The 26,219-nt window shown below is 44.3% G+C and overlaps 1 protein-coding gene across 1 annotated transcript in view; it reads right to left on the reverse strand.

The window, feature by feature from the left end:
• Positions 1 to 9,783: 9,783 nt before the first annotated feature.
• The window catches only part of SH3GL2 (SH3 domain containing GRB2 like 2, endophilin A1), a 199,649-nt gene continuing 183,213 nt past the window's right edge, over positions 9,784 to 26,219 (reverse strand). Inside the window, exons 4-9 of the mRNA XM_037061918.1 lie at positions 19,953 to 20,096; positions 18,972 to 19,105; positions 16,921 to 17,079; positions 15,305 to 15,408; positions 13,271 to 13,401; positions 9,784 to 11,356 (exon numbers count right to left, since the gene is read on the reverse strand). Of these exons, the coding sequence (XP_036917813.1) occupies positions 11,157 to 11,356; positions 13,271 to 13,401; positions 15,305 to 15,408; positions 16,921 to 17,079; positions 18,972 to 19,105; positions 19,953 to 20,096 (872 nt within the window). The 3' untranslated portion in view covers positions 9,784 to 11,156. The remainder of the gene's footprint in view (positions 11,357 to 13,270; positions 13,402 to 15,304; positions 15,409 to 16,920; positions 17,080 to 18,971; positions 19,106 to 19,952; positions 20,097 to 26,219) is intronic.

Consider the following 26,219-nt stretch of genomic DNA (forward strand, 5'->3'; position numbering starts at 1 on the left):
TAAAAGAGGGCTATAAGCCTCAATGACAACACTTGAGCCACTATATCTAGTCTTGCCTGAAGTGAGTGCCATCCTTAAAATTACTAATTACATATAATTACATATACCAATTCATCCATTTTCTCTTTTCAGTGCACCTAAATTTTTTAAATATTTTATTTATTTATCTTTAAAGAGAGGGGAAGGGAGGGAGAAAGAGAGAGAGAAAAGCATCAATGTGTGGTTGCCTCTCCCATACCCTCTACTGGGAACCTGGCCCACAACCCAGGCATGTGCCCTGCCTGGGAATCAAACCGGCGACCCTTTGGTTTGCAGGCCAGCTGAGCTACACCAGCTAAGGCTGTTTTAGTTTACCGTCGCTTTCACCCAATAGTTTCACTACTAAAATGTACAGAACAAGTATGAGCTATATTCCCTCCAAGCCTCAAGGGCATGGCTTATCCTGCCTGCTCAGTCTCTATTTACTTGTTTTCCCAATTCGTCACCTTCGTTCTTCAGATACCCATCAGCTCCAACGTTTCAAGCTCCTGCTCTCTCTTGACATAAACAACAAATGGTCTGTTAGTGAATGTATTTGAATTATTCTATACTGAATGCAGTCTCCAAATAACCAAACTCACAATCTGTCACTGTTGAATGCTGTAACAGTTGCTGAAAAGAGGTGCCTAGCACGTCTGGAGAATACGACTCACCTTCCCATTGACTCCACCATTTCAGAAATGCTTCACAGAGGAAGGCTTTGGAGAGGGAGTCAGAACTGTTTCTAGCCCCAGAATCTGTGCACTTTGGTTTGGTGTGATTAAACCCTACGGCATGCCCACTCTGCCCAACACGAATTTAAACGCTTCACGGATGTTAACTCATTGAATCCTCTACAACTTACCAGGAAAACGAGATAGGTGGCATTGCACCCCTATTCTACAAAGAAACTGAGGCATAGAGAGTTTTGGTCTGCCCAACATAACAAAGCTAGTGAAATGGGGGGTCATGTGCTTTGAATTTGGGGACTTGTGTTCCTCATCCACATAATACAAGTTACTGGTAATGCTGTGTGCTTTGATGCAAGGAGAGAATGGGCTTTGTAGTCAGAAAAATGGAGTTAGAATTCTGAACCTCAGGTACTTCTCATGTAAACCTGACTAATACCTTTGTCTTGGGCTTGTCATGCAGATTAAATGAGAGCATATATGTTAGCAGCTCTGGGAAACCCTCTGGAAATCCTCATGTGAAACAGAGACCTGAACAGAATATTACCTATAGATTTTTAAACAAGACACATGCAGCATTTGACTCCTTTCCTAGCCAACAGGCCTCTATGTGAAGCAATGAAAGAACAAAATGTTAAAAAGTCCCCCTTTGGTTAGAAATCATGCTTGCTTGATTTTTATGTTTCTATAAAAGCACGGGAAGTTCCCTGCCACAAATGAGGTAAGAGAGTTGCAATTAGGTATCACCATGGGCCTACAATTTCTGCCTTGAAGAAAAATGAGTACATGTGCTGGAACATGTACTCACTCCCCCAGGGAATACTCAGCAGGTGGCCCCACAGAGGCGTGGCCCTGTGTGCATCCGAAGCACCTCTCCATTCCCAGTCCTCACCAAGGGAGCCTGGCCGGCTGTGGGGTCGGGATTGTGAAGACAATGGAAACATCCTGCCTTGGGCAGAAAGCAAGGAAGTCGGTATCCGGACAGTGCCTGGCCCTGCATGGACGGGAACACAGGAAAAGATGAGACCCTCTGACTTGTTTCTCACCCAGGAACCTGACACTTCCATCACCTTGTGAATAAAAGAATCAGAGTAGGGACTTAGTATAAACATGGCAGTGAGCGACAGAAATTTCCCAGTTCTACGCCAGGATGGTATACAAAGAAAAAACAGTGAAAACAACAGCAGCATGCATAATGCCATTCTGAGCAAAGCTAGCAGAAATCTATAATCCTCAGCCTCAAAAAAAAAAATCTAACAAATGTGCAAAGTAGCCAAGCCAGGTACAGAAGCTACTTAGGAAGAAGCTGTGCAAGGGGCGATTGCTTAATGAGCTGGCCCAGGGGCTCAGAAGATGTCAGCAAGAATCTGCTTCCTCCAGGTACTGGGCTTACACAAAAGTGATGGGTAAATATCCCCTGAGTGTAAGAAGAGTCGCAAGATCTGGGCAGAGAAGGGCAGAAACGGACTGAGCAGAAGCTACCTGGGGAGGGGGTAGGTCTAGTGTACACCACTTCAAAATCTTGTTGGTTCTACTTACTCCAGCCAAAATGTCAGCATCTACCTCAGAGAAGCTTCCACTGGCTTTGCACAGATGCAGATGGACAGAGCTTCCCTTGGCCCAAGCTGCCTACCTCACACGTCCTGGGAACCTCGTATTCAGCCATGCAAAACCCTGAAGTGTGGGGGACAGAAACCAATAAATAAATGCTTCCTCCATTCATTCCCCAAGTGAACATTTCTCCTTTGTAAATTCCCATGGGATCAAGCACCAGTTGCCAACAGTAGGACACGTCAGTGATGCACCTTTTTATGGGCCTTTTCTGCTTCTCCATCTCAATTTCCTGCTTCCAGATATCCCAGTTACCCCCCAATGTACTGACCTGCAAGCCTCTGTCTCAGGCTCTGCCTAGCGGGTATCAAGCTAAGAACATTAGTACCAGAAATTGCCATAGGAAGCAAACTCCCAAAATGGAATTTTGGAGACGATTACCCCCCAGTCAGAGGGCAGGGCCCCCGTTTATGGTGGCCATTGAGAAACAAGGCATCACAATGAACTCTGACCTGTTGGGGAACAGGTGAGGGTGGACGTAATGAGCAGCAGCTGAACAGGGAAGCGGTAACTACGAGGACTATGGTAGTCACTGGCTGTAGTAACTATTTAGAGCATCTTGAAAAAACGATAGCTACAGGTCAGCCAACCCTAAACTATTAAATCTAGGGGGCCTCTAAAAAAGCATTTAGAAAACCCTTATCTGCAGCGGTAGGGCAGCCTCAAAATCAAACTCAAAGCTGCAAAGAAAACTGAACACAGTCTCAACAGTCCCCCATGTCATAGTCAGGAAGCGTGGGACCCAGAGGACTGGGATGGAGCCACGGGCTGGACAAGGCTCAGAACCCTGAGCTCCCAGGCCCCCTAAATCATCCCCTCTGAGAGGGGCCCATCTCCCCTGCATCTCCTTGGAGGAGAGCAGCCTCCCTTTCTTGAAGACCCCGTGAAGACTTCATCAGAGGCTGCTGCTTCGCAGGTGCTGCTCTGCTGCCTCTTGCTGACTCTTGGCTGACAGTGTCACCCAGAGCAGAGAAATGCAGTGCCGGCTCTGTGGGAAGCAGCCTACCTGTGACAGGACAGGGCCAATGCCTACAGGCAGGAACTAGGGGAAGACACGGAGGGGGCGGATCCCCAGAGTGTGGAACTGGGGATGCGTGTGTGGAAGGTAAGGCTGAATGTGGGAGCAGCTGTAAGTATGGGAGCAATGTCCTCGGACTCAGCATTCAACAGCGGGAGGACCCCTCCCCGCCAGTGTCACCGAAGCTCGGACAAGGTATGGCCCACAGCAAATGAGGTGGAGCTGCTGGAGCTGCTCTGTTTGCACGTTGTGGAGAAAGAGGTGCACAGGTCCATGGAAGTGAGCACGGTCAGATGCAGTATTTTCCCAGGTAGGCGGCCATTATGGCAGAACCCATTATGACTTAAACCAGCGATTTTCAAGTGGTGTGCCTCAAGAGTTTTAAAACACGCACTACCTGAGTAACAACAATCGACTCAGCAGCGGCTATCCAGTGTGAATTAATCAAAATTATACCTGTTTTTTGTCAGATTAAAAGAAACATATTTTTTGGTGTGCTGCAGAATTGTAGTACCTAGTTTATGTGTGCCATGAGACGAACAAGATTGAAAATCGATGCCGTAAACCACTGTCCTTCTCGCTTTACTGAAATGTCTCATTTAACTAAAATGTCTCACTCTAAACACTACTCGCAGATTACAGAAAACTTAAGGTCTGCTTCTACAGTCCAAAGATAACAAAACAGCCAGGGAAATGTGTCAGATATTTCATTGGAACCGATTACAATTTTTTGTTTATTTTACGTTTCTCTTTTTTTACCAGCAGAGGGCAACCTAACTCTCATTAAACTACTTTAGCTGCGGAAAAAGGAACGGAAAGAAAAAAAAGAATCTAAAAGACAATATAGGGAAGGGCAAAAGTAGATTTACAGTTGTGAGTTTGGGAGACATAGTTTATCCTTGTATTATTTATTATTGTATTATTTACTTAAATATAATAATGTATCCTAATAATACATTATTACATACCTACCCATAATAATCAGATAGCACCATCATTTTGGTGACTGGGTGTGTTAAGTCAGTCAGAAACCATTTTTCTCCTTCCCATTTGCCGCCTTCCTCCTCCCACCCTCATTTCCTACATAACGCATTCCAGCCCTTTGATGTTTCTCAAATAAAAGTCAAGGCAAGAGAAAGGCCATGTTACTGCTAATGTCAGGGTCCGACTCGTGCATTGTGCAACACTTTGAAGTGTTGGCATTACAAGAGGAGAGGAGGTTGGTCCTCCTCTCCTCTTCGCAGTCGTCTCCCACCCCCGTGTCCACTCACTAACCCGCTCCCGTGGACGCACAAATCGGAGCATTTCCTACTCTGAGTAGGGTTTCTCAGAGTGTGTTCTGAAGACTGACTTGACCACCTAGAACTAGAAAGTGGGGGAGGATGCCTGTTAACCCTGGGGATACGGGGCCCCACTCCAGACAACTGAATCAGAATTTCTGGCATCAGGACCCAGGAATCTACACCTTAGCGTGCATCCTCTGTGACTCTGATAGGAACAGAAGTGTGTGATCTAGGTAAGAAAAGAAAGAGACCTGACTCTAGCCCCACCTGAGTCTACTTTTAGATATTCAACTCTCTGATTCCCTCACAAAGTGGGAGTGGACAGCAAAGCACAAAGGAATGGCCAGAAAGGAGGGACTTCTCAGTCAGCACATGCTCAGACCAGCATCATCAACATTGATCTACACGCCAATACATACGAAGCAACACCTGGATGCTGTGGATTTGCAAGATCAATCTGAGGGTAGAAATGCATGCATCAAATGTTACTTAATAAATGTATGTGTCTTTTATAAAGAAACAAAGCAAAATGGAAAATCAGAACAGGTCAGCCAACAGCTGGCTGCTTATCTAAAATATTTTTATACAGACTAGAGCTTTCCAAACTTACTTGAATGTGAGGATCCCTCGAGCAGCTTGCTAAAAGATACTGCCACAGACTCCAGGGCATGTTTAAGAAGCCGCCATTGCACACTGAAGTGGGACTTCTTAGCTGGGCAAAACAAACAAAAAAACCCCACACAAAAGCTTGAATTCCTATTCAGTGTGTGAACACAAGAACAATTGGAAAAATAATAGACTAATGTATCCACGTGTTGTAATTATTCTCAACACCAAAGGCAGTGACTAAGTATCGGGAAGCAGCTGGCTCTTCCCTAAGAAGTTTAACTAATGGAGCGATACTCCCCAACTGCGATCCAGGGACCAGCAAATACGTCACTGTGGGACTGACCACAAATGCAGACTCTCGGGCCCCACCTCACACCTACTGAATCAGGATCTCCGGGAGTAGGGCTCTGAGTGACTCTGACGCATGTTGGAATTTTAGAAGCATTCAATAAACTGCTTCCTAAACCGTTCTAACGGGAAATATACCTTCCTAGGCCCCTCAGTGGGTAACTCTGTTCTGAGAAGCTGAAATGGGAACCTGGAAATCCAACTGTGCAAGTGTCCACTAGAGACTCTTAACATCGGGCAAGTTCAGGGGACTTTAGACACCTCCCAGATTTCTCCATGTGTCTGACGAAGGAAGTGTTTTGGTAAGAGATGCAAGTAAGAAATCACTGGTGGGCCTTCTAAAAAATACCAACTCACTGGCATTTTCCCACACTCTAATCAATCACTGTCTGGGACCAGCGGTAGAGCAGTGAATAATGTGTCTTGTTCTCCTGCAGTAAGTAACTTACCCAGCAAAGGGGTACATTTTCAACGGGGATGGCTCTGTGCCTAGGGATGCTGGGCGCTGCTGCTGAGAGCCAGGTTCCCAGCAGAGAGCCAGCCAGCACCGGGCTGCACACAGAGGCTGGAGCAGTGCGTTCTGGTGCCCCAGCTGCAGCGCTTGGGCGAGAACACCCGGTGGGAGTGGGGCAGCGGCCACACTCAATTTGTTTAGAAAAAGAAAGAAATGTGACATCTCTTTTACCAGCCACACACAGAAAATTTTTAAGTAAACCAAAACACTAGGAGGGGAGTGTGAAAAGTGCTTTTAAAACGTCTCTTACCTCATCACCTACATCTGATATTCCATAAAGCCAGCCTTGTATAAAACCTTATAGTCTCTTTATTTCACCACCAAGAAGATCACCACTTCTTTGTCTTGCTACTAAGGTACTCCATGATGGTGGTAAATTTCCTCTAATCAACATCCAACCACACTGGGTAATCAACCCTTTTATAGAGTCTTCTTTTCTTCCAGTAATATCAACCCCAAAGAGCTGAGTGTTTAAGATTTAACACTTTAGTCTTCAATCAACATCACATATGAACTTAACAAAGTGTTTGATACAGGCTGGGAAATACTATTGGTCCTCATTTTTTCCCCTTCAATTACAAGTATCATCTTATAAAACTGCTGGTTGTGGTTGACTCCTAGGTGTGAAAAAACATGATAGAGGAAATGAAAACACAGCAATAACACATATCTATTTTTATTGCTCAAAGGCCACTAAAATCCTGTAACCAGGACAGACCCTGCCAGGTAGAGAAACCTACATTTTGCCTGCCTGGAATATAGAGAAAACTCTTGATTTAGTGAATGCTGGAAACATTTTTCAGATGACACAAACAAGTACATAGGAATCTTTTGTTTCTGAGACCACATTTGCTGAGGGGGGTGGATAAAGAAACCAGGTTACCGAGAGGGATCCAAATACCTGTGGGTGTTCCTGATGCTCAACCTTCATTCTCCAACCCATGTGCACAATTTTGCTATTTCTTGTCAACAGGGACTTCATAAGATCTTAACTTTAGTACATGTGGGTATCAGCACCTCAGCACACAGAGTGGTTCTAGAAGGTCCAGGGTTCCTTTCTGAGAAAATGGCATTGAGATGCTGCTCTCCAGTCTTTTGCCTCCCAAGTTGACAACCTGCCTCACTCCCATCCAGATCACAGCCATTCCTGCACTGAGTGGAAGGCCTAACGCAATTTCAACTCCTTAACAGTTAAGGAGTAGTTACACTTATACAGTCCTAAAATTATTTTGGCCCTTTGAAGGCAACCACAAGGCTGATGTGGCCCCCAGTGAAAATGAGTTTGACACTCCTGCTACACAGAGTCTTAGAAAAATTTCAATTCTTAGTCATACCATTGTCTTACTTACTCACAGCCAAGACAAAGTAAGGGAAACTGATTATTTTCCCAGAAAGTCTTCTCTTTAAGACCTGTCAGACCTATCAGACAATTAAAATGAGACAACTGTTTCAATGAACTTGTTTTCCATTTTAGTTCAGTTTAGTTTAGTTCTGTTTCTGCTTCCACTTCAGACAGGTCATTGTGTGATCAGTCAGAAGAACAACTATTTGGGGGTAGCTTCAATCTTCCCAGCAGTGGTCCACCGTTCCCTATTCTTTTCCATAAAATTCTGTAGAAAGAAATTTATTATACTTCAATAAAAATAAGGAATTCAGACAGTTCTGAAAATGGTATTTGCATTATTAATTGTGCCCAACACTCCTTTAAATAAATACTAAGTTCTTTCTGGAAACTGTGGTTATGGCACTTTTATTTCATTGGATGTTGACTCCTAATGAGATTCCTCTGTTTCAGGCAGGCTCCTGCTGGCAGTTTCCCAGGGGAGTCGCAGACGTGCTATTGCACAGGTGTAGTCCCATTCGAAGGTGCGACGTTAAAGGCAATGGGATGTTGTGTTAGTTCAAATGCCTCTTTCTGGGCTTGCACTTCCATACAGATCTTTTCCCCACCGACACAACACACTATCCTAATTACTGTGACTTTGTTTTATATCTAGAAACAGCAGGTCCTCCAACTTTGTTGTTCTTCAAGAAGAAACATCCCTTTGCATTTCGACATACATTTTATAACATACTTGTTACTTTTCATACACCAAAAAACTTTTGAGATTTTGGTTGAAACTGCACTGGATCTGTAAGTCAATTTGTGGAGAAATAGCATTTTTAAAATGATAAGATTTCCAGGCAGTCAACACAGAATATCTCTTCCCTTGTCAAAGTTTGCATTTTTCTCAAACATACTTCATAATTTCCTATGAGAAATCATATATGAGGGGAGACCTCCCCTAAAAAAACCCAGAATTATCTTCTAGAAGGCAGGCCCATTATAGTAGAGGCTGCCCCTATTAGGAGAGTGTTCTAGGGACCCATCGGTATCAGTGGACTAGCGGGTGGTGTGTGAGAGGCTGCATTCAGCTTCAGTGGTTTTTTTTAAGACTCTTTTACTGCATTCACCCGTTTCATGATGGGTGATTTGTGACCACACCTGCCCACACCATGCTGTGAGCATCCAGCAGTTTTTGACCCGAAACAGCCTGACCCCCATGTCCCACCTTCCCTATTCACTCAATCTTATCCCAAGTGACTTTCTTTTTGTTTCCCTGGATGAAAAAAGTCCTCAAAGTGAAACCTTTTCCTGATGTGGAAGAGGTGAAACAAAAACAGCAGCAGCACTAAAAGGCTTCAAAATTAACAAGTTCAAAAACTATTGAACAGTAGAAAAAACATCTCCGTAAGTGTATTATATCAAATGGAGAGTACTTTGAAGGTGACTGAAATTTAAACATGTAAGAATAAATACACAATGTTTTATGAATAAATTCCTGTTTGGGGGATCCCCTCATATAATTATTAAATTTAGATCTATGAGTTTGATTTTTGATGCCTTTGTAAGTGATATATTTTTACATTCCTTTTTTCTGATCGTTATTGGCATATAGAATATTTTTGGATATTGATCTTAAATTCAATAATCCTATTAAACTCACTTGTTAATTCTAATAGTTCATCTGTGATCCTTCTGGATTTTCTCCATAATAATGTCATTGATAATTTCTTCTTAAAATTGATCTGTGATTCTCTAACTGATGTAGCTAAAAAAGCTAACATTTTCATGTTAGAGTGGTTCGCATATAAAATTTAATAAATGAGATTAAAATGACACATCTGGACTATTGGCCTCAGCATGGAAGAATACAAGGGCACCCAATGCATAAAGAACATCTTTATTTTCTCAAGAGTTTGGACATACATATTCTGTGTGCACAGCTTTCTGTACCCACCCACCCACATCCATCATGAGAACAAAAAATGCCAATTTGCACTTCCATGTGTACTTCTCTTTAAGTATGACAAAAAAAAAGACTGGTTGAAATGATATATTTTGTTTGCCTCACCGATCATTATATTTTTCTGTTATCACCACTGATGACAACTCACCTGCTAAAAGACCTGTTCCCACTTTCAAACCTTTTCTGCATAATCTCCTCCTTCCTGGGCTTACCAAGAAGGTACTGGGGTCCGGGCTGGCTGGCTTATTGATGATGGAACTTCCCTGCTCACAGAGGGGCAGATCTCAGGTTGGAACCGGTCTGGTTTGCTTGTATCCGAAAGCACTGCAGAGTGAAACGAGCCTCAGTCCACCCACTGTCGGATGCAAGGAACTGACACACAATAACAGGCCGAGCCTTTGGGTTTGTCTTCAGCGATATTTATTGGAAACAGCGATGCTTCCCGTGGTAAGAGTTTATACATTAAGCGGTAAGATTTGCCTTTCACTTCACATGATCCACTACTGCAGGTGGCACATCCGAAGCAGCACGTTACACTTCTGACAGAATCTGTACAGCTAGATAAATAGAACTCTGTATAGAACTTAACAGTACTTTAATGAGTGATACAAAAAAAACCACTCAAACTTACACACAGCACTGTACACACAAATGAAGATGAGATACAAAGGACGGAAAAAGGTAATGAGTGAATTGGCAAAGAGTTTTGCATATGCAGCCACATACTCTTAAACTGCTAAGCACAAAAATCATCTTTATTTGGTCCTCACTGAGGGCAGAATATGCACACATGATGTTCAAAGAACACAAGGTGAAAATAGAAAGAAAAGGTATGCACTGTTTCATGATCCATGAACTAATGGAAAAATGGTTTCTAGTGTTTTTCTCCTTGTGTCTCTGTGCCACACAGATTCGTGAAATACATAATTCATAAATAAAACTGAAACAGAAGTATTTGTTCCCCCTTCCCTGTACCTTCAGAAATGCCCTAAATATACACATTGTTTTTTTTTTTTTTTTACAGCAGGAGATTAAAGTTTGGGAAGAGTCCCTCTTCCCAATCTCAAGTAGCAGAGAATCTCCTCTCATCAGCCCCTCCCACAACACGCTGACTGCCCACTGTCTTGCTTAGACATACCCCGGGAGCCCCCTCCAGCTTTAATGGCAGGAGGGAGGAAAGCTGGCTGTACCTCAGAAATAGGCATACGTAGGGGGAACAACGGTGAATGCTTTCAGAAAAGGCTTGGAATCCACACTCAACACTTTTCTACTGATAGCATCGAAGGACCCTTTCAGACCAGAAGCCAATTTGCTGGTGAGGGAGGCTTTCTTCAACAATTTTGTGACTCGCCTATTTGGGAGGGGCAATGTGAAAGCAAAAACTTTCTCCTGCTTAAATGGAGAACCTGAGACCTGGAGGTGGCCCCTGGGTGACAGATAATGTCTTCAGTAGGGTGGTTTTTCTGGTATGTGGCTCATGGTCTTTGCTCTAAGAAGCCACTGCTGCCTGAGAACTGGATGAACAACAGTTCTCTGGCTGCTGACTGGCTTCGAATGGTATTTAAAAAGCACATGCCATGCCCACCAGGCTGAGAAGATACCATCCATCACCGTGACTCTCGAGGGATCACCCAAGTCAACCAAAGTTACTCTGTGGGGCTTGATGACCTGGACCACTGCGGCCTGCATCTGGGATGTGTTGTAAGCAGCATTTCCAAAGCAGTGGTTAAACGTAACTATCTGGGTCAGAGGAGGTGCGCCAGCCAGCATAACATACTAATGGGGCAGGGCCACCAGGATCTCCACATAGTTGATGGGGAAGAAGCCTGACTGGCCGTGCAGCATCCCCTCATACCAGTTCTCGTCAATCTGGTTAGTGAGTGTGATGATATCACCCTCTTTGAAACCCAACTCCCCTTCATTTTCAGGTTCAAAGTCGTACAGAGCTCGGCAGCAGGGCTGGTCCATTGGGGCACCTGGGAGTCAGGGCCGGAGAGAAGAACAGAGACAGAAAGACAAGGGAAATTTAACTCGCAACGCTACTGCCCACTGGGCCCACCTGCTGTCCCCTGGCCCCTCCCTCAGTCCTCTTTCTGCTGCGGCTTCCTCCTGCTCCCAGTGCCCAGTGCCCAGTGCCCACCACACTGCCCGGCACCTCCTGCTGCAGGCCTCAGACGCTTTCTCAGATTTCTGGCGGTGGTGGCACTCCTGTTTCCATTCCCAGGATGAAACTTGGCCACATCTCTCCTGGAGATCGTGCAAAAGGATTTATCAAGGCTTTCCTTCCTGACAATGCCCAGTGGCGGGAAACCCAGTGATTTAAGGAGTTTGAGTGATATTTAGGTTCATAGTACCACGTGGCCAGAATGCTGTCCACATTAGCACTTTAAAATCTCTGCATGCGTGAAACAGTACAGTTAATTACGTGGGTGATGTTTTGCAAGCTCAGAATAACCGCACAATGCTCACTTTTTAAAAGTAAAGACTCCAATCTCTGGAAAATGACTGGAATGTCGTGAAAATGCAATAATATAAAACACTGGGTTCAAGTTCTAAGTCTGTGTGACCTTACACAAGGCACTTCACTCTCAGCGTCTTTTTTTTTTCTTTTTTTGTATAAAAACTCACTTCACAGTACTAGTATATCTATTCAATGAGATTATGTAAAATTATAATTTACATTTTGTAAACTACTGTATATATAAATACGAGGAGTGCATCAGAGCTATGGTGTGTAAAAATGTACTGTATCTTGAGTGAAATAATCAAGATGGAGTCAGACCTTACAAAGGACCTAGGCTAAATGGCCAAATACAATTTTTTTCACCTCAACCCACATACACTTCTGTAAGAATGTGACTTGTAATGAAGGGTTAATGATAAAAGGGACCCAGTGTTTTAATCCACATACACACACATCTGTATATAAACTCAGAGAGTGCGTGCAGCTCTCATGCCACCTACACGGCTTTGAAGGGAAACAATGTAATATGTTTTCTTACTTAAAGAAAGCAGAAAACTAACAAGTCTCGGAAAGAAAAGTAAAATAGGGGGCGGTTTCTGAGAAGGAAGCAGCAAGTCACACATAACATAGAGGACCAGTCCTCCTGGCCAGCCACCCGCTAAGAGCCCCTGCGGTTTGCGTCTGCCCCGCCCCAGGCTCTGCGCGGTGCAGGGGAATGCGAAGGCACCGAGCTCCAGCTGGCATCACAGACCTCGCTCTCCCCTGCAGAGTCTCCTGGAAGCGTCTGCTAACAAGTGTCTTACTGCCACACAGCAAGCACTGGAGAGCCAGGGAAAACAGGAGGAAGCTGCACAGCTTTCAAATCCACACCCAGTATAAGGTAGTTTCCACTTCTTCAACCAAGCAAATGTTAAGGCTGAAAATATCTCAAGCACTATATTCTCCACATGCTCCTGTGACTCAAGAAATCCAACTCAGGGCGTTCCAGGAGCTGCTGCCTGTGGGTTACGCGTGAGTGCACGGGGGCACGCACCGCCAGGGCATTCAGGCGCATGCACGCTGGACCGCAGCAGGGGAAAAACAGAAAGAAGATGCTACCCTAACACCAAACTCACATGTTAAGACAATTTTATGGCCACGAGGGGAAGTCAAAATCAAATGTGATGACTAGGTTAAGAACTAAAGGTAGAGAGTGAAAAAAAAGGGCATAAAAGTTTTATAGAGAAGAGAGAAAAGAAATGACCAATGAGAGAAGGAAGAGCCCTTTTAAAAGAGTTTCTACCTGACAAAGCCATCCTGTAAGAAATATATGACTGTATATTTCTTCTGCAGCCAGGTTAGATTGCTCCTAGAATCTCCAGAAAAGTGCCGACAGGATGCGCCCGAGGCCCTGTATGTGGTCCGCAGGGAGGGCCCCATCCCTTACCTGTGGGTTTGGGAGTGCCTGTGTGGGAGAGGCCTCCATTGGGCTGAGTACTGTCTCCAGTTGCAAACTCTAGGCTCATCCGTGGTTTAGGCTGATATTCCCTTCTAGGCTGAGATGAAGCTTGTCTTATTCTGTGTTGAAAAAGAAAAGGGGAAAGAGAGAGGGTATGTAGCCAATTTAGAAGCAAAAAGAAAAGCAACCAAATCTAGGAAATGCTCATCCACCGATCTGTACTGGGGAGCAGGGAAATCGGAAAGGGGCCACAGCTTTCTTACATGTGTTTGTCTCTGCTTTTGGTGACATCCCTCTGTGCTCCTGCCACCCTTGCCATCATCCTCTCTCCCAGTCCCTCCCTGCCTCCTCGCTTACTCGGAGCTCACTCTGCACTGCGCTAGGCGCCAAAATCACAAAGATGAATAGGGCACCGTTTCTGCCCTCAAGTAATGTATGGTCTGTAGGGCAGACAGAACATAACCGATTACCCCATGTGGCAGTAAGTGCTGCTATAGAGACATGTGCAAACTGCCATGGGAACATGAGGGTGGGGTGAGGGTCTACCTGTCCATGGGAAAGTTGGAGGTTTAAGGGAGAAAGTACAAGATGAGCAGGAGTCACTTCTAGATGAACAGTTGTTTGCAGAAGAAAGTTATTCCATGCAGAGCTTGAGAAGGTTAGAAGGGAGGGAGGGAAGGAGGGAGGGACCGTGTGCTCTAAGAGCAGTACAGGAAGAGGGAAAGAAATGAAGGAAGACAGGAGGAAGGGGCAAAGGTACAGTCAATAAATGTATCCTGCACACCCTAACATTTCCCCCCCAGTTTCAGTTATTCACTAAAGAAAGTGTAGAACAGCTTTGCAAAGGTGGGGAGAGTTTAGGGTATGGCAAGAGGAGAAGGATGGTGACTTTGCACATATTTCAGAGGGAAAAAAGAAAGAACACCATTTTCAGCAGATGTCTGAAAGACACGTATTAATTTAGTGTGTTGATGTGCATGGTTTTAAACCTTTCTAGAGGCTTCAGACTGCTCCACACATTTCCACCAGGGTGCACTTCGGGAAGACGCCCAGTCAAAGCCCTGGTTGGGGAAGACAGTGAGGACAGGGAGAGGCGGCCAGATGGAAACAATGGGAACAGGTGAGAGGGTTTCCCACGGTGCAGCACAACGGCTGGAGGCGTCATTGTGTATTTAGCTGTCTCAGCAGCTATGAGTGTCTAATCTGGCCACAGGCTGAGACTCAAGGATGCTGAGGTGACCCTCTGATATACATACATTTAGCAAAACCACTCTGCTTACTCTGGCTAAATAAAGTCACACATATTCTAGTGCAGGGACACTGCATAGAGGGGTGCAGGCTGCCCTCCAGTTCCAGGGAGCCTCATTCACAAAGAAAACCACCAGAGCCCTGCTGGGTATACCTTGGAGGAGGTGGGGCAGGCATGAGAAACAGCCTTCTCTGACAGACTCTGTCACCATTCAGAGAAACACAAGGTGTGAAAAGATACAAGCTCTTGAATAGGTTATGCTTGACCATGAACCCCATCTGGACCACTGTGTGACCCACGGCTAGTTACTTCAGCTCCCTGAGCCTCTGCTTGCTCATCTGTTAGACGAGGTAACAATCCTTAGCCTATGGGGCTGTGATGTGATTCAGGACAATGTGCCTTCAGTACCCAAACAGGAGAGCTGCTCGGTAAGCTGTATCCATTATCATGGGTGGATACTTGTGTCTCAATGGTAGCAGCCAAAACATAATTATATTTTAAACTATTTCATCTATGATATTATATAGAGTTCAATATATAATATATAATTGGATTCTCCCAAATGCATGAGATTAGATTCGATGCAGCAAGGTAAAACAAAGTATAAGATAAAATAAAATAAAAACAAAGGATCCACATGGCACCTGTGTAGGATCAGCAGGCATTTTGGCATAAGTTTTTCTTCAAATGTATTCTTGCTATCACTTCCATTTCTTTACACATCATGTTATAGCAAGAGCCTGGACGTGTAAAATGCAGGGAACAGTAAATACCTTTCTTCCAGTCTGACAGTGACTTGCTGCAGGATCTGGACGGCCTGCTTATGGTACTCCAGCTGGGCCTGGACAAGCGCGGAGAGCTGGCTCACCTGTTCGATCTGCAGAGGGAGGGGGCGCCGTGCCTTAGTTACCGTCTGGAAGCAGCTGCTACTGCACTGCACGCACCACAGAGCGGCCCCTGACACGCAGCCCCCTGCTTGGTGATGCCCATGACCATGTAGTGAGCCAGGCTACGACAGACAGTGTTACAGGTTCCAAAATGATTAAGGATAAGAAAGCCTCCTTACGCTTGGGAACTCTAGTACTGTAAGGAGAAGCAACATCATTCACAATCTTCCCGAAGATCATATAACTCTCATCAAATAGTCTCATGCTTAGCTACAACCTTACGAGAAGGGTTTGGCTTATTTTATTGATATCCTCTAAGAAAAAAACACATATTGACCAAAGGATTCATTGCTCTTTATACTTTTCATGTTAAGTCAGTATTAGTGCTGCTAATAAAAATGTGATTATTGACATCTCACATGGGGCCCCATGGGAGGCAGGATGGTATGATGGAAAATCTTTTGTCTTCTGCGAGCCTCACCAGTAATGTAAGGGGGTTGGGTCAAGTGACATCTGGTTTCACTCTGGCTCTAATATTCTAAGCATACTTGGTAACTCTTCATTTTGCACCTCCAGTTGGGATCCAGCTGAACAGCGGCAATGCTGCCCCATGAGTTTGGGAGTGGGGTACAGCCCTGGATTCAGGGGAGGAGCACCATGACTCAGGTCACCCCCTTCCCCATGCCCACAACACTCCCCTTCAGCAGGCAGGTGGACACAAGTTGTTTTACATAAACACAAACCTAGGCTGTCTCTGGGTGATGGGGAAGCCTGGGCATGATCAGCACATCTCCCCTGCCCCCAGTCAGGGCAAAGCAGTTAAGTGGTAAGTACATAAAGGCCCTGTAAACATCCTGGAAAAAGTCAGCAAGTGATCAGGCCAGAGGTAGGGGTGAGCAAGGACAGGAAAGATGGTTAACAGGTTTCATGACATGAGTGGTTGGAATGTAACTTCTAAAGCCATGAATAATAATGTAGTGCTCTGGAAATGTGAAAGCAGCATTTAAATGATCTCATCTATGCCCCAGATGTGGTACCTATGCTACAATCATCAATCCCCACTGAAAATTACCTTTTGAAAGAAAACGTCAGCTTTACTTCAAAATACAGAACATCTTAACCTATGTTCAACACTCTCTTCTGAATGTATTTTAGCTGATATTCTTATACAATCTGAGATCAACTGCTCTGTATTTCAAGAATATTTTTTGAGTTATTGGACTGATACACGGGTCATCAGAAACAGTCTATCTCCTCGCTATTGGTAAGATCTTTAGCAGACAAAAATGTAGTTAAATAAAACTACAGGAATACAACAAAAACCTCTACCTCTTGTAATCTACTTTCATAATTTCAAGTTATTTAAAGAAGTAACCATCTCCTGAAGTTCTCCCCACATGGTGTGATCAGATATTAATGTTTTTAAGGACACAGCCCTTTGGTACATTCATCTTGCGCCTCGATGGCAAGATCACGCGGAAAACCACAGGGGAGCCACTCACATCCATCTCCAACAGGTTGAACATGCTCGACTCCGCGATTTCTTTAGACTCGTCAAATTTCTCCAGCGCTTGACGGAGCTCTTCATCGGGAATCTTGCCTTGTCGTTTCTTCTTATAATCAAAGTCCAGGCGTCGGCCCTCTAACTTCTTTAGATGATGCTGAAAAAGTCAGAGGCAGGAATGTGTTGTGGCAGGACTCATGGGAAAGGCCAGTGTGGAGCTCACTTCCCCACCATGCCCGTTGGCTTCCCAAGGGAGACAGGCTAATTTCTAGAATATCACATCACCAGTTCTAAAATAGCTCACATCAGTGGGACAAACGCTTCCAAAGGCTAAAAATGTGGGGAAACACCTTTAAAAATAATGAAGAGCAGGAAAGAAATTGTGAGAAATACCAGTGCTTGCTCGCTATCTACCAATTGACTTATTTTACCCTTGCTGGGACAAAGCCAAGCTGGACCAGGCCTTTTCCTCCCATGAGAGAAGGTGGGAGGTGAGTACCCACTCTGCATGTGGGTCCACATGGGTCCACAAAGCCCCAGGATCTTCAGAAGAAATGGCATCTCATTGAGAAGGCAGAAAAAAAACCCACTTGCCTTGAAATGAAGTAAGAAAGAACAGGATTCCTGATTTTTGAATCATAGAGCATTAGCAGTAGAAAGGACTTCTCCATGAGGCAATCTAATCTGTTAGAACTGCTTTACTGATTACAAATTGTTTATTTAAAATTTGGATTCTTGATCATCTGAATTAGAATACCCAGGGCTGGACCCAGAAATCTAAATCTTACTGTTTACCCTAGTTCACTGAGGCAGCCTCCAGGGAACCAGTTTGTCTCCCATTTCACACTGCATCACAAAACCTGACTCGGAAGGGCCCTCAGATGAGACCTAATGCCCCACAGGGCACTTCGACCCCTCCCTGCACTGCCCCTACCACATGTCTGTCCAGCCTCTGCCCAGCACTTTTAGTGACCAAGTGAAAAACTAGTTTCCCAAAGCTACAAAGCACATTTTTCCTAAAAGCTGCGCTGTCCCATTACTAATAAGTAGGAAAAAGTGCTGGAATTCCCTGATCTTGGGTGTGTCTAGAAAGACAGAGAAGTAGATTAAAACAGAGCTGGGAATGGTGAAGAAATGAGGAGAAAAGAGACCAACGGCCTAGATCTCCCTGCCCACCACACACCCTGCCCCCAGCCCTCGCTCTGATCTTTGGGTCCTCACGCTCTGACCCACGCTAAATGTTTGTTCCTCTGCAGAAAAGTTATTTTAACACATTTGAAGTTGTAGTCAGCCACAGGGCAGTGCACTGGAGTCAGAATTTACATTTTAGATTTAGAGTGAGTCTGCCCCTTACCAAGTGTGCAACCTTGAACAAGTGGTAGGGCTGAAGGAGATTTAAGCTGGAAGAAAAAAATCTCAGAGACTTCAAGTAATGGCAGTCCACTTCACAATAAAGAAAATTAAATCTCAGACAGCCTCAACAAATATTTGTTGAAGGAATGAATGAACAAACATTACACACTGACTCAGAGTGAAATCTAGTTGAACTCTGTCTAGAATAGCTCAACTGTTTTATGTGTTTTAGGAAGAGAAGACTTGTATAATGTTTCTCAATCCTAACAACTGTTAGGAAAATATAAAAACATACCTTTATAGAGTGACAGAATAACTATGCATTTAAGCTAACAACTAGTGCAACTAGCATTTTAGAGGGTGAATGAAATTCACCCCAGAAAGCCACAGAATAAATAGCAAAATTCTGTATTATCATGGAAAAAATATCCTTTTGAAAATAAAAACCTTAAGAAATCTTGAAGACTGAATGTGGAGAAGTCAAATGTAATATTCACGGGTGACACGATCGTGATAGCAGAGCAAAAGTGCTGCATTTCTGGCTTCTTTCCACATATTTTGCTGGATGGTTTTGCAGCTCATGTGGCCAATGATGACACCATGCACAGTAAGGTAAAAAATATTTTCTAAAGGAAAAGGGTGCCTGCACCTGCACACTTAGAACTGCCCACTTCCCCGAGGACTAGCTGCAGGTACCTGGATCTCCCGCAGGTCTTTGTCGTGAAGGTTCTGAAGGGGGTCAATGAAGTTCTGCTTCACTTCCATATCCAAAGAGTCTTTCACCTCTGAGAGCTCCCGCATGGCCTCACCCACCTCACCAAGCGCTGGGCCTGCACGGGGAGAGGGAAGCCCTTGGGTCATTAAGAACAGGGGTAAAATGCATTTGCATTGATAGGGCCCGTCACAGAAGGAAACCCGTGGATTACCACTGTCTCCTGAAGACAACTGAGAGGACGGTATGTTGACGGCTTCCAGAGACCAGCATGCTTTCTGCCTAAAACAGTCCATACCGGCAACAGACTCAATGCCCCCAAGGGGTTGGTATCGCTCATAATATTCTGCTGGTCCTTTAATAAGTGATTTGGGGAGCTCTCTGCCTTGTGTGTAATTACCGGCTTTCCTGCTTAAGGCCAATACATTTATCAGGAGCAACTATCAGGAACAGAGAGCAGGGTCCATCCAAAAAGGACCTTCATTTGCTAAGACCTCACATCACAAGGAAAGGAAAATGGAAGGTGCTCAGCTGAGGGTCAGAGGATAAAGGAATAAACCACGTCTCACTGGAGCTGGCAGAACCTGGTACCACCAACAAAAGATCAGAGATCTAAGGGAAAGCTCATGGGGCGCTGTGTTCACTCATGCTCACTGTGGCTATTTGCTCCGCCTCCAAATCCAGCGCCAGACACACGCAATAGCAAGTGTCCAGGTACCTGGATATGTCAAATGGCCACTGTACATACTGGGGTCCCTTTAGGGAAACAGAAAACAAGTAAAGCCCTTACAACAATCACACTAGTACTGGTGAAACAACTGTGAAACAAATTTGTGCCCCATGTGTACAGACCTGAAACTGAGAATCAAACTATAAAATGGCTTGAGTGATTTCCTACAGAGTTTCTCACACTGAAGTCCCCATGGTCAAAGGAAAGAACTAGCCCGTGAGAAAGCACTCATTACCAAAGTTGCAGTCATCCCCGAGCTCCCTTCCAAACTTGAGCATGGCTTCTGCGAGCAGCGCTTCCGCCTGAGGGTAGCCGGGCCCTTTCTCCTGGCCGCGGATTTTTGACATGGTGTTGATCATGCTGAGTTTAGCTCTGGAAGCTGAAGGCAAAACAATTACAGGTTTTCAAAGTAGGCAATGTAATAAAGCAGAAACAGGGCTGGATGAAGAATCAGGCTTTAACCAGTGAATAAATCAGCTCAGCTACAGAAAACTGCACATTCACCTCCCTGGCTTCAGTGTCTTCATCCATAACATGAAGAGATTGGTCCACAGGTAGATATAGACATGGATAGACACAGACAGACATAGACACAGACACACAAACACAAAGACACAGGCATAGACAGACATGGACACAGACACAGACATACATTTTTTAATCACTAAACTCTCCCTTTCTCTCAAAATCTTAAGAGGAAATCTTAGGAAAAGGTGAAGCTCTTCTGGGTAAGCATCCCCCCTCACCGCTCCTCCCACCCCCAGCCCCCGCCCTGCTTTTCTGCGCTGCGCTGCGGTGGCCCTGGCAGTGCCTCTGTAGAGCTGGGGGGGCATGGAAAGTGTTCTTAAAACTACTGGATTGTGTGATTTTTAAGTATTAGAATCCTAATTTCATATGTGAAGCCTAGGAGTCCACGGACTAAAGCAGAAAATCAATTCATTCTCACAGTGTGGGCCTTATGCCATGTTTCGCTTACACCATGTATAAAACAGAAGTATTTTCTTAACTAAAATTCTGACAGTAAACAGATTCACAAAGAACAGAAATACTGTATTCATTAAAAATAATCACTTCTCTAGCACATAACTGCATCTGAAAATTAGTTCTGTGCCACAAAAACAGCATTTCAATTTTGTTTCTTCTTTTATTTTTATAAAAGGAAGATGACTAGATAGCAATTACAGTTTTAGTGGAAGAAACTGCGTTTACTAATATACTGGTAAAGCCAAGGACTCGATGCGACGTTACTAGGTTCCTCAGGTTAATTATTAGTGATGGTACATGAACCTAGGACTGTGCCCAGGATCCCACTAGCATAGAAACCCCTGAGACAGATTGCAGCTAAAAGCAATTCCAGCATCCAGTGGCTGACATTGAATCTGGAATGTCTGTTTCAAATAGGATTTCATTTCAACTTCAGGCTTCAAAGGTTGAGACTTGGTGATAGGGAAAGTTGTCATGAGAAGACCCTCTCCCAACCTTGCACCAGGCCTATGACAATGAACAAAACAGCTATTGAACCGGCCTTTGCAAAGCTTATACTAAACTGAGGGTAGCGTCTATTTCCAAAGCAATCAGAGTGAACTGTGTGTGCTGAGTGCCATTCAGAGGGAATTACAGTGAGTCACAGAAGTACAGCATCACCCTCATCCATTGAGGTGTACACTGTAAAGAAAAATTCTGGAGGGAAGTATCTTTAAGCTTAGAATCACATAGTGACCAGCAGTTAGTCAGGTTAAAAGCATTAGGCAAAGCCTGGTGTTAACTGGGAAAACTATAAAATTCACATGGTCTTTACTGTTTCTCATAGAAAATGCATCATACACGTTAAACTCCAAACACTGAAAATGCCACACGAAATTGAAAGTGATCACACATTTTTAAGAGGACGATATCATCAGAGTGTATTTTCAAAGCTTTTTCTATAATAAGCCACATCCAAGATCCAGGCACTCACAGGAGAGTGGACAGCGGTAACAACTGTGTGGACACAGTGATGGTGAACGCGCACATGGTACCGGGGACACAGAGAGGGAGTAACAACATCCAAATAAAAGTGAACCAGACGAACAGCAGACAACAAGAAGAGCCAAATAAATAGAAGGAAAGTGGAGATGAAAGAGTCATGACCCACACATGGTGGTTAATCCCTCAAATCTTGTGTTGGCCATTTCGCACTGTGTTACAGATGGGTTCCTTTGACGAAAGCCGGTTGTTGGCCTGTGCTTACATCTTGGTTCTGCTCAGAGTTGTCTTCTGGTAAGTAATTACCAGAAGTAACTATACTAGTTTCAACATACTTCAGCTGATTTTCAAATCCATTATTTTGAATGTTGATCAATTATGGAGAGCCTTATTCTTCTACTAATTACTTAAGAACACCTTGAATATATTCTACAGCTTGATAAGAAAGGGGAGGAAACCACATTCTATCGCTTTATTTCTGCAGATCATCTAAAATACCTAATACACACACTTAAAGAGACTGCTTTTAAATTCATTCACAAAGTCATTAATATCTATTAAGGATCCTGAATTAGTAAAACTTCTGCATTCCTGAAACACAAAAATCATCAGACCTCAGTATTAACAATTTTTAAGTGTTAGCATAATCATTTTTTATGGTTGTCCAAGTACAATTGTCTACATGTTCACCCCACCACGCCCACCCCTTTGGCTTTGTCCACGTGTCCTTCATCCATGTTCCTTAATGGCTCCCCCTTATTCCCCTCCCTGCCCCTCTCTGCTTACTGTCAGGTTGTTCTTTATTTCAATGTCTCTGGTTGTATTTTGTGTGCTTGTTCGTTTTGTTGATTATGCTCCACTTATAGGTGATATCATAATAAACAAATTAGTATAATCATTTTAAAATTGTTTTAAAAGCAATACGTTAAAGAAGCAGAGAGTAAGCCTGAAAATACAAATTTAACATACTAGGATTCCTATAACGTGGTCTCGGCCTGGATTGCTTTACCACCAGCGGGTTGTGCCTCCCAGGACCCTCCTCTTCTCTTCTAAAGACCTGGCTTCTTTCCTTTTCACTTTCTCCCCACCCCCACAGCTTCACTCTTTCTTACAAATTGTTACAAGCTCTCTGACTATGCCCCCGCTTGACTTTCTCACAGCATATTCGAGCCCCCTGCCTGGGGTTTACTGCAGAAAAGCTTTCCGACAGCAGTCTCTCCACTGGTCCATAAGGGCAGGGCGCTGGTACGCTGAGACTGGCGCTGCCTGTCTCCCAGAGATGGTAGCATAAAGCCCCACACACAGACGTTTAACAACATCTGCTGAAGAAAGTAAATGAATGAGTGGGTGTCTTGGGAACTAATATACTATCATTTATAGGAGGCTTGAATGTTGGAAAATTTTAGTTTAAGGTAAATAGTTAGAAGCCTAGTAAGTAATGTATATGTTAAAGCTTTTTGTTTCAGAAACTACAGAGAGATAAGGCCCATCCTGGCTCCTAGGAAAACAGCCGACCTCCTGGGGCACCACTAGAGATTACCACCTGGGGACAAGTGCAGGCACCCGGGGCACTGTGTTCCAGGGAGAGAGAGACAACCACCCATCTCTGGGAACAGCCCGGGACAACAATGCAGCAGTCTCTTTCACCTAATTCTCTCCAAATTTCAAAACCCCTCACCTCACCCTGTTTATTCCCTGCTATAAGCAGGTTCTCCTGAAAAGACAAGACAAGACAGTTCTTTTGGGTGTGAACCCCCTGCCTCCTCAGATCACTGGCCATCTGAATAAAGCGCCCATAAAGATTCAATCACTGTCATTCCTTATTGGATTTGGTAGTCACAGGCAGCCCAAACCCCAATGTCTTTTCCACTTTCATCATGGCAGGGGTTTGCATAAGAGATTCTTTCATATCCTTTGGCTCACGTGGCTGAGAGCTTTTTGAAGCTAACAGAGAACTAGAAAATTTGTTTATTTTGTTAACTATAAGGTGTGCCCATCAAACAGAACTTTTTAAGAGAAGAAAAGACACCCTGCCGAGGGTGCCATTCCATATTGAAAACAGGGTGTTAGGGCCGATCTACACATGAACGGTACGACTTGTGAGTCCACTTCCTCCACTTACACCTCCCAGACCTGGCAGCCAGGTTGGTACCCCCTGGGCAGGTGGGTACAAACTAGAGACACAGCTGCAAGCACCCAACGCCACAGTCCCAGGGTGATCACCCCAGAATGAAGCCATCACAGTTGGTAAGTTCCATCGCCCACCCCTCCCCAACACAGCTTTGCGGGCCTTCACCTAAGTGGGAAATGACAACCAGGTCACCAGACTTTGGGGAAAGCTTCTAACATGAGAGAACTAAAACAAAGAAGGGAATTATAGGACACAAACAATTCAGGGAGGAAGAAACAACTAGCATTAATATTCTCAGGTGTCTTTTATCCATAAAACTAAAAGAGAGACAGTGAAAACCATTTAAAATTAAAATATAATTTAAGTTTAAACATGAATGTAAGTAAAATATATAGTTTAATAATCAATGGAAGCATAGATGATAAAGTTGAAGCAAATCCCAAAAGTATAATAAAAAAAAGAAAGATAAAAAAATCAGAAAGCAAGCATAATGTCAGCATCAGTCCAGGTCTAGAGGCTGAATAATGGAAGTTCTGAAAAGGGAAGGAAAAAAACAGAAATAGGAGAAGTTCTTTTTAAAAGTTCAAGAAAGTTTCCCAGAACTAATGAATGTACAATGCCACGTTAAGGATATATGGAATGTCTAGCACTATGGATAAAAGGGTCTATACTGAGAACCAATGGGGGACAAAGAGGAACTCCTGAAAATTTCCAGAGTGGAAAAAGATAGGTTACATATAAGATATCAAGAACTAGAAGGTCACTGAACATAAGAAAACCATGAACATGAGAAATTTTCTCAGAAAACAATGGAACAATGTTTCTTAGAGAAAAATTATCTGTAATTCTACATCCAGACTATCAGCAAAATATAAAAGTAGAATAGTGATATTTTCAAATGCACAGACATGCCTTAATTTATTTTTCTTCCCAAGCTAATGGAAGAGACATTCTACCCAAATGAAGGTGTCAATCAAGGAGAGAGACAGGTAGGGAATCTAGACGAAGGGACCCAGTGTAAGGAAAGAGGCGAGCGTGATGAAAAGGGACGTCTCAATGTTACAGAACAGCTGGGGGTGGGGCAATTATTGACCCACCCAGGGATGCCCAAAACTATTACAGAACAGGGCCAAGGGCAAAGAGGGGTACGCTATACTATTACCAAAAGGACCCCCAACTAGGTTTGATTGTTCACCTCCTTAAGGAAGACATCTCTGGACGCCAGAGATTTGTGAAAAGGAAAGAAAATATTTTAAGCTATACAGGCTTAAGTAGTGACCTAATGTCTTCATTAAAATATCAAAGTCCTTTTGGATACCCACAGCCACCCACGAATGCCTTCTTCTCCCCCTGCCCCAATTAGGGGTACTGTAACTCAGGAAAAGAAGTAGGCATCCATGTTACAGGCTGCTGGCACCATCGGCTGTGTTGCTGTCCAGGCAGGATCTCTAACTAATCCAAAGCCATGTGGCACCTTCTCACCGCCTACTGGCCAGAGTTCTTTCACCCTTCTTCCAGGCAAAGCCTCTCCTGCTTTCCAAAACATGTGGCTAAAGGGATCACCCAAAAGCCATGTGGTCCTCTTCTACCAAAGCTGTAGGGGTCCCCACTCTGGCCAAAACTGCATGGTTCTTTTCAGCCAAGCTGCTGGGAAGGGGGTGGTCACCACTCTGCCAAAGCTCAGTGGCAGTTCTCTGCTAAAGCCGCATGGTGATTCTCTCTACCCAAGCTGCAGAGGTCCTCACAGAGGACCAACACGCTCTGGCCAACAGAGTCTCTCTCACATGGCTGTAGGGTCCCCACTCTGACAGAACTGTGTGGCTCTCCCTTCAATGGCTGCTGTGTCTGGAGGTTTAAATCCTCGAGCCAATCCTCCTCTTCATATCCATTTCTGACTCTTCCCATAATCGGCTACCCTTGCCAGCACTCCCATATTCTTCCAGCTTTACTGGGCTGCCACAGTGGGTCCGGGCAGGTGTGGCCCCCAGGGGGATGGAGCCAATCATCTCCAAGCTCTCACGGAGGTGCTGTCACCTGGGGGACCTGCCCCCAGTTTCGTCTTGGGTGGAAATGACTGCCATCCCCCTGGCTCCAAGCATGGCCACCACTATTTAACACATCTATGCAACCAGTTAAAGATTATACATACGTTAAATGACCATGCCAGAGGTTAGCTACAATGCTGTGGCTGTACAAAACAGCTCTGCATGTTCCTGCTCCATGTGACCCTTCCCCCAACTCACACCTGTCTGTGTGGTGGGGGAGGTAGGGATGAGGACATCTTATATGTCTTTCTAATATGTCCTAGACACCCTGAGTTCTGGACCCCATTCCAAATCTCTATTTGGGGCCCCCCTCTTGGCTGCACCCTGTTACATCAAGACTCATAGCATGTCAGGCACTGAG

This window comes from Sturnira hondurensis, unplaced genomic scaffold, assembly GCF_014824575.4.
Source record: "Sturnira hondurensis isolate 20B ecotype Veracruz unplaced genomic scaffold, ASM1482457v3 Scaffold0013559, whole genome shotgun sequence".
NCBI lineage: Eukaryota > Metazoa > Chordata > Mammalia > Chiroptera > Phyllostomidae > Sturnira > Sturnira hondurensis.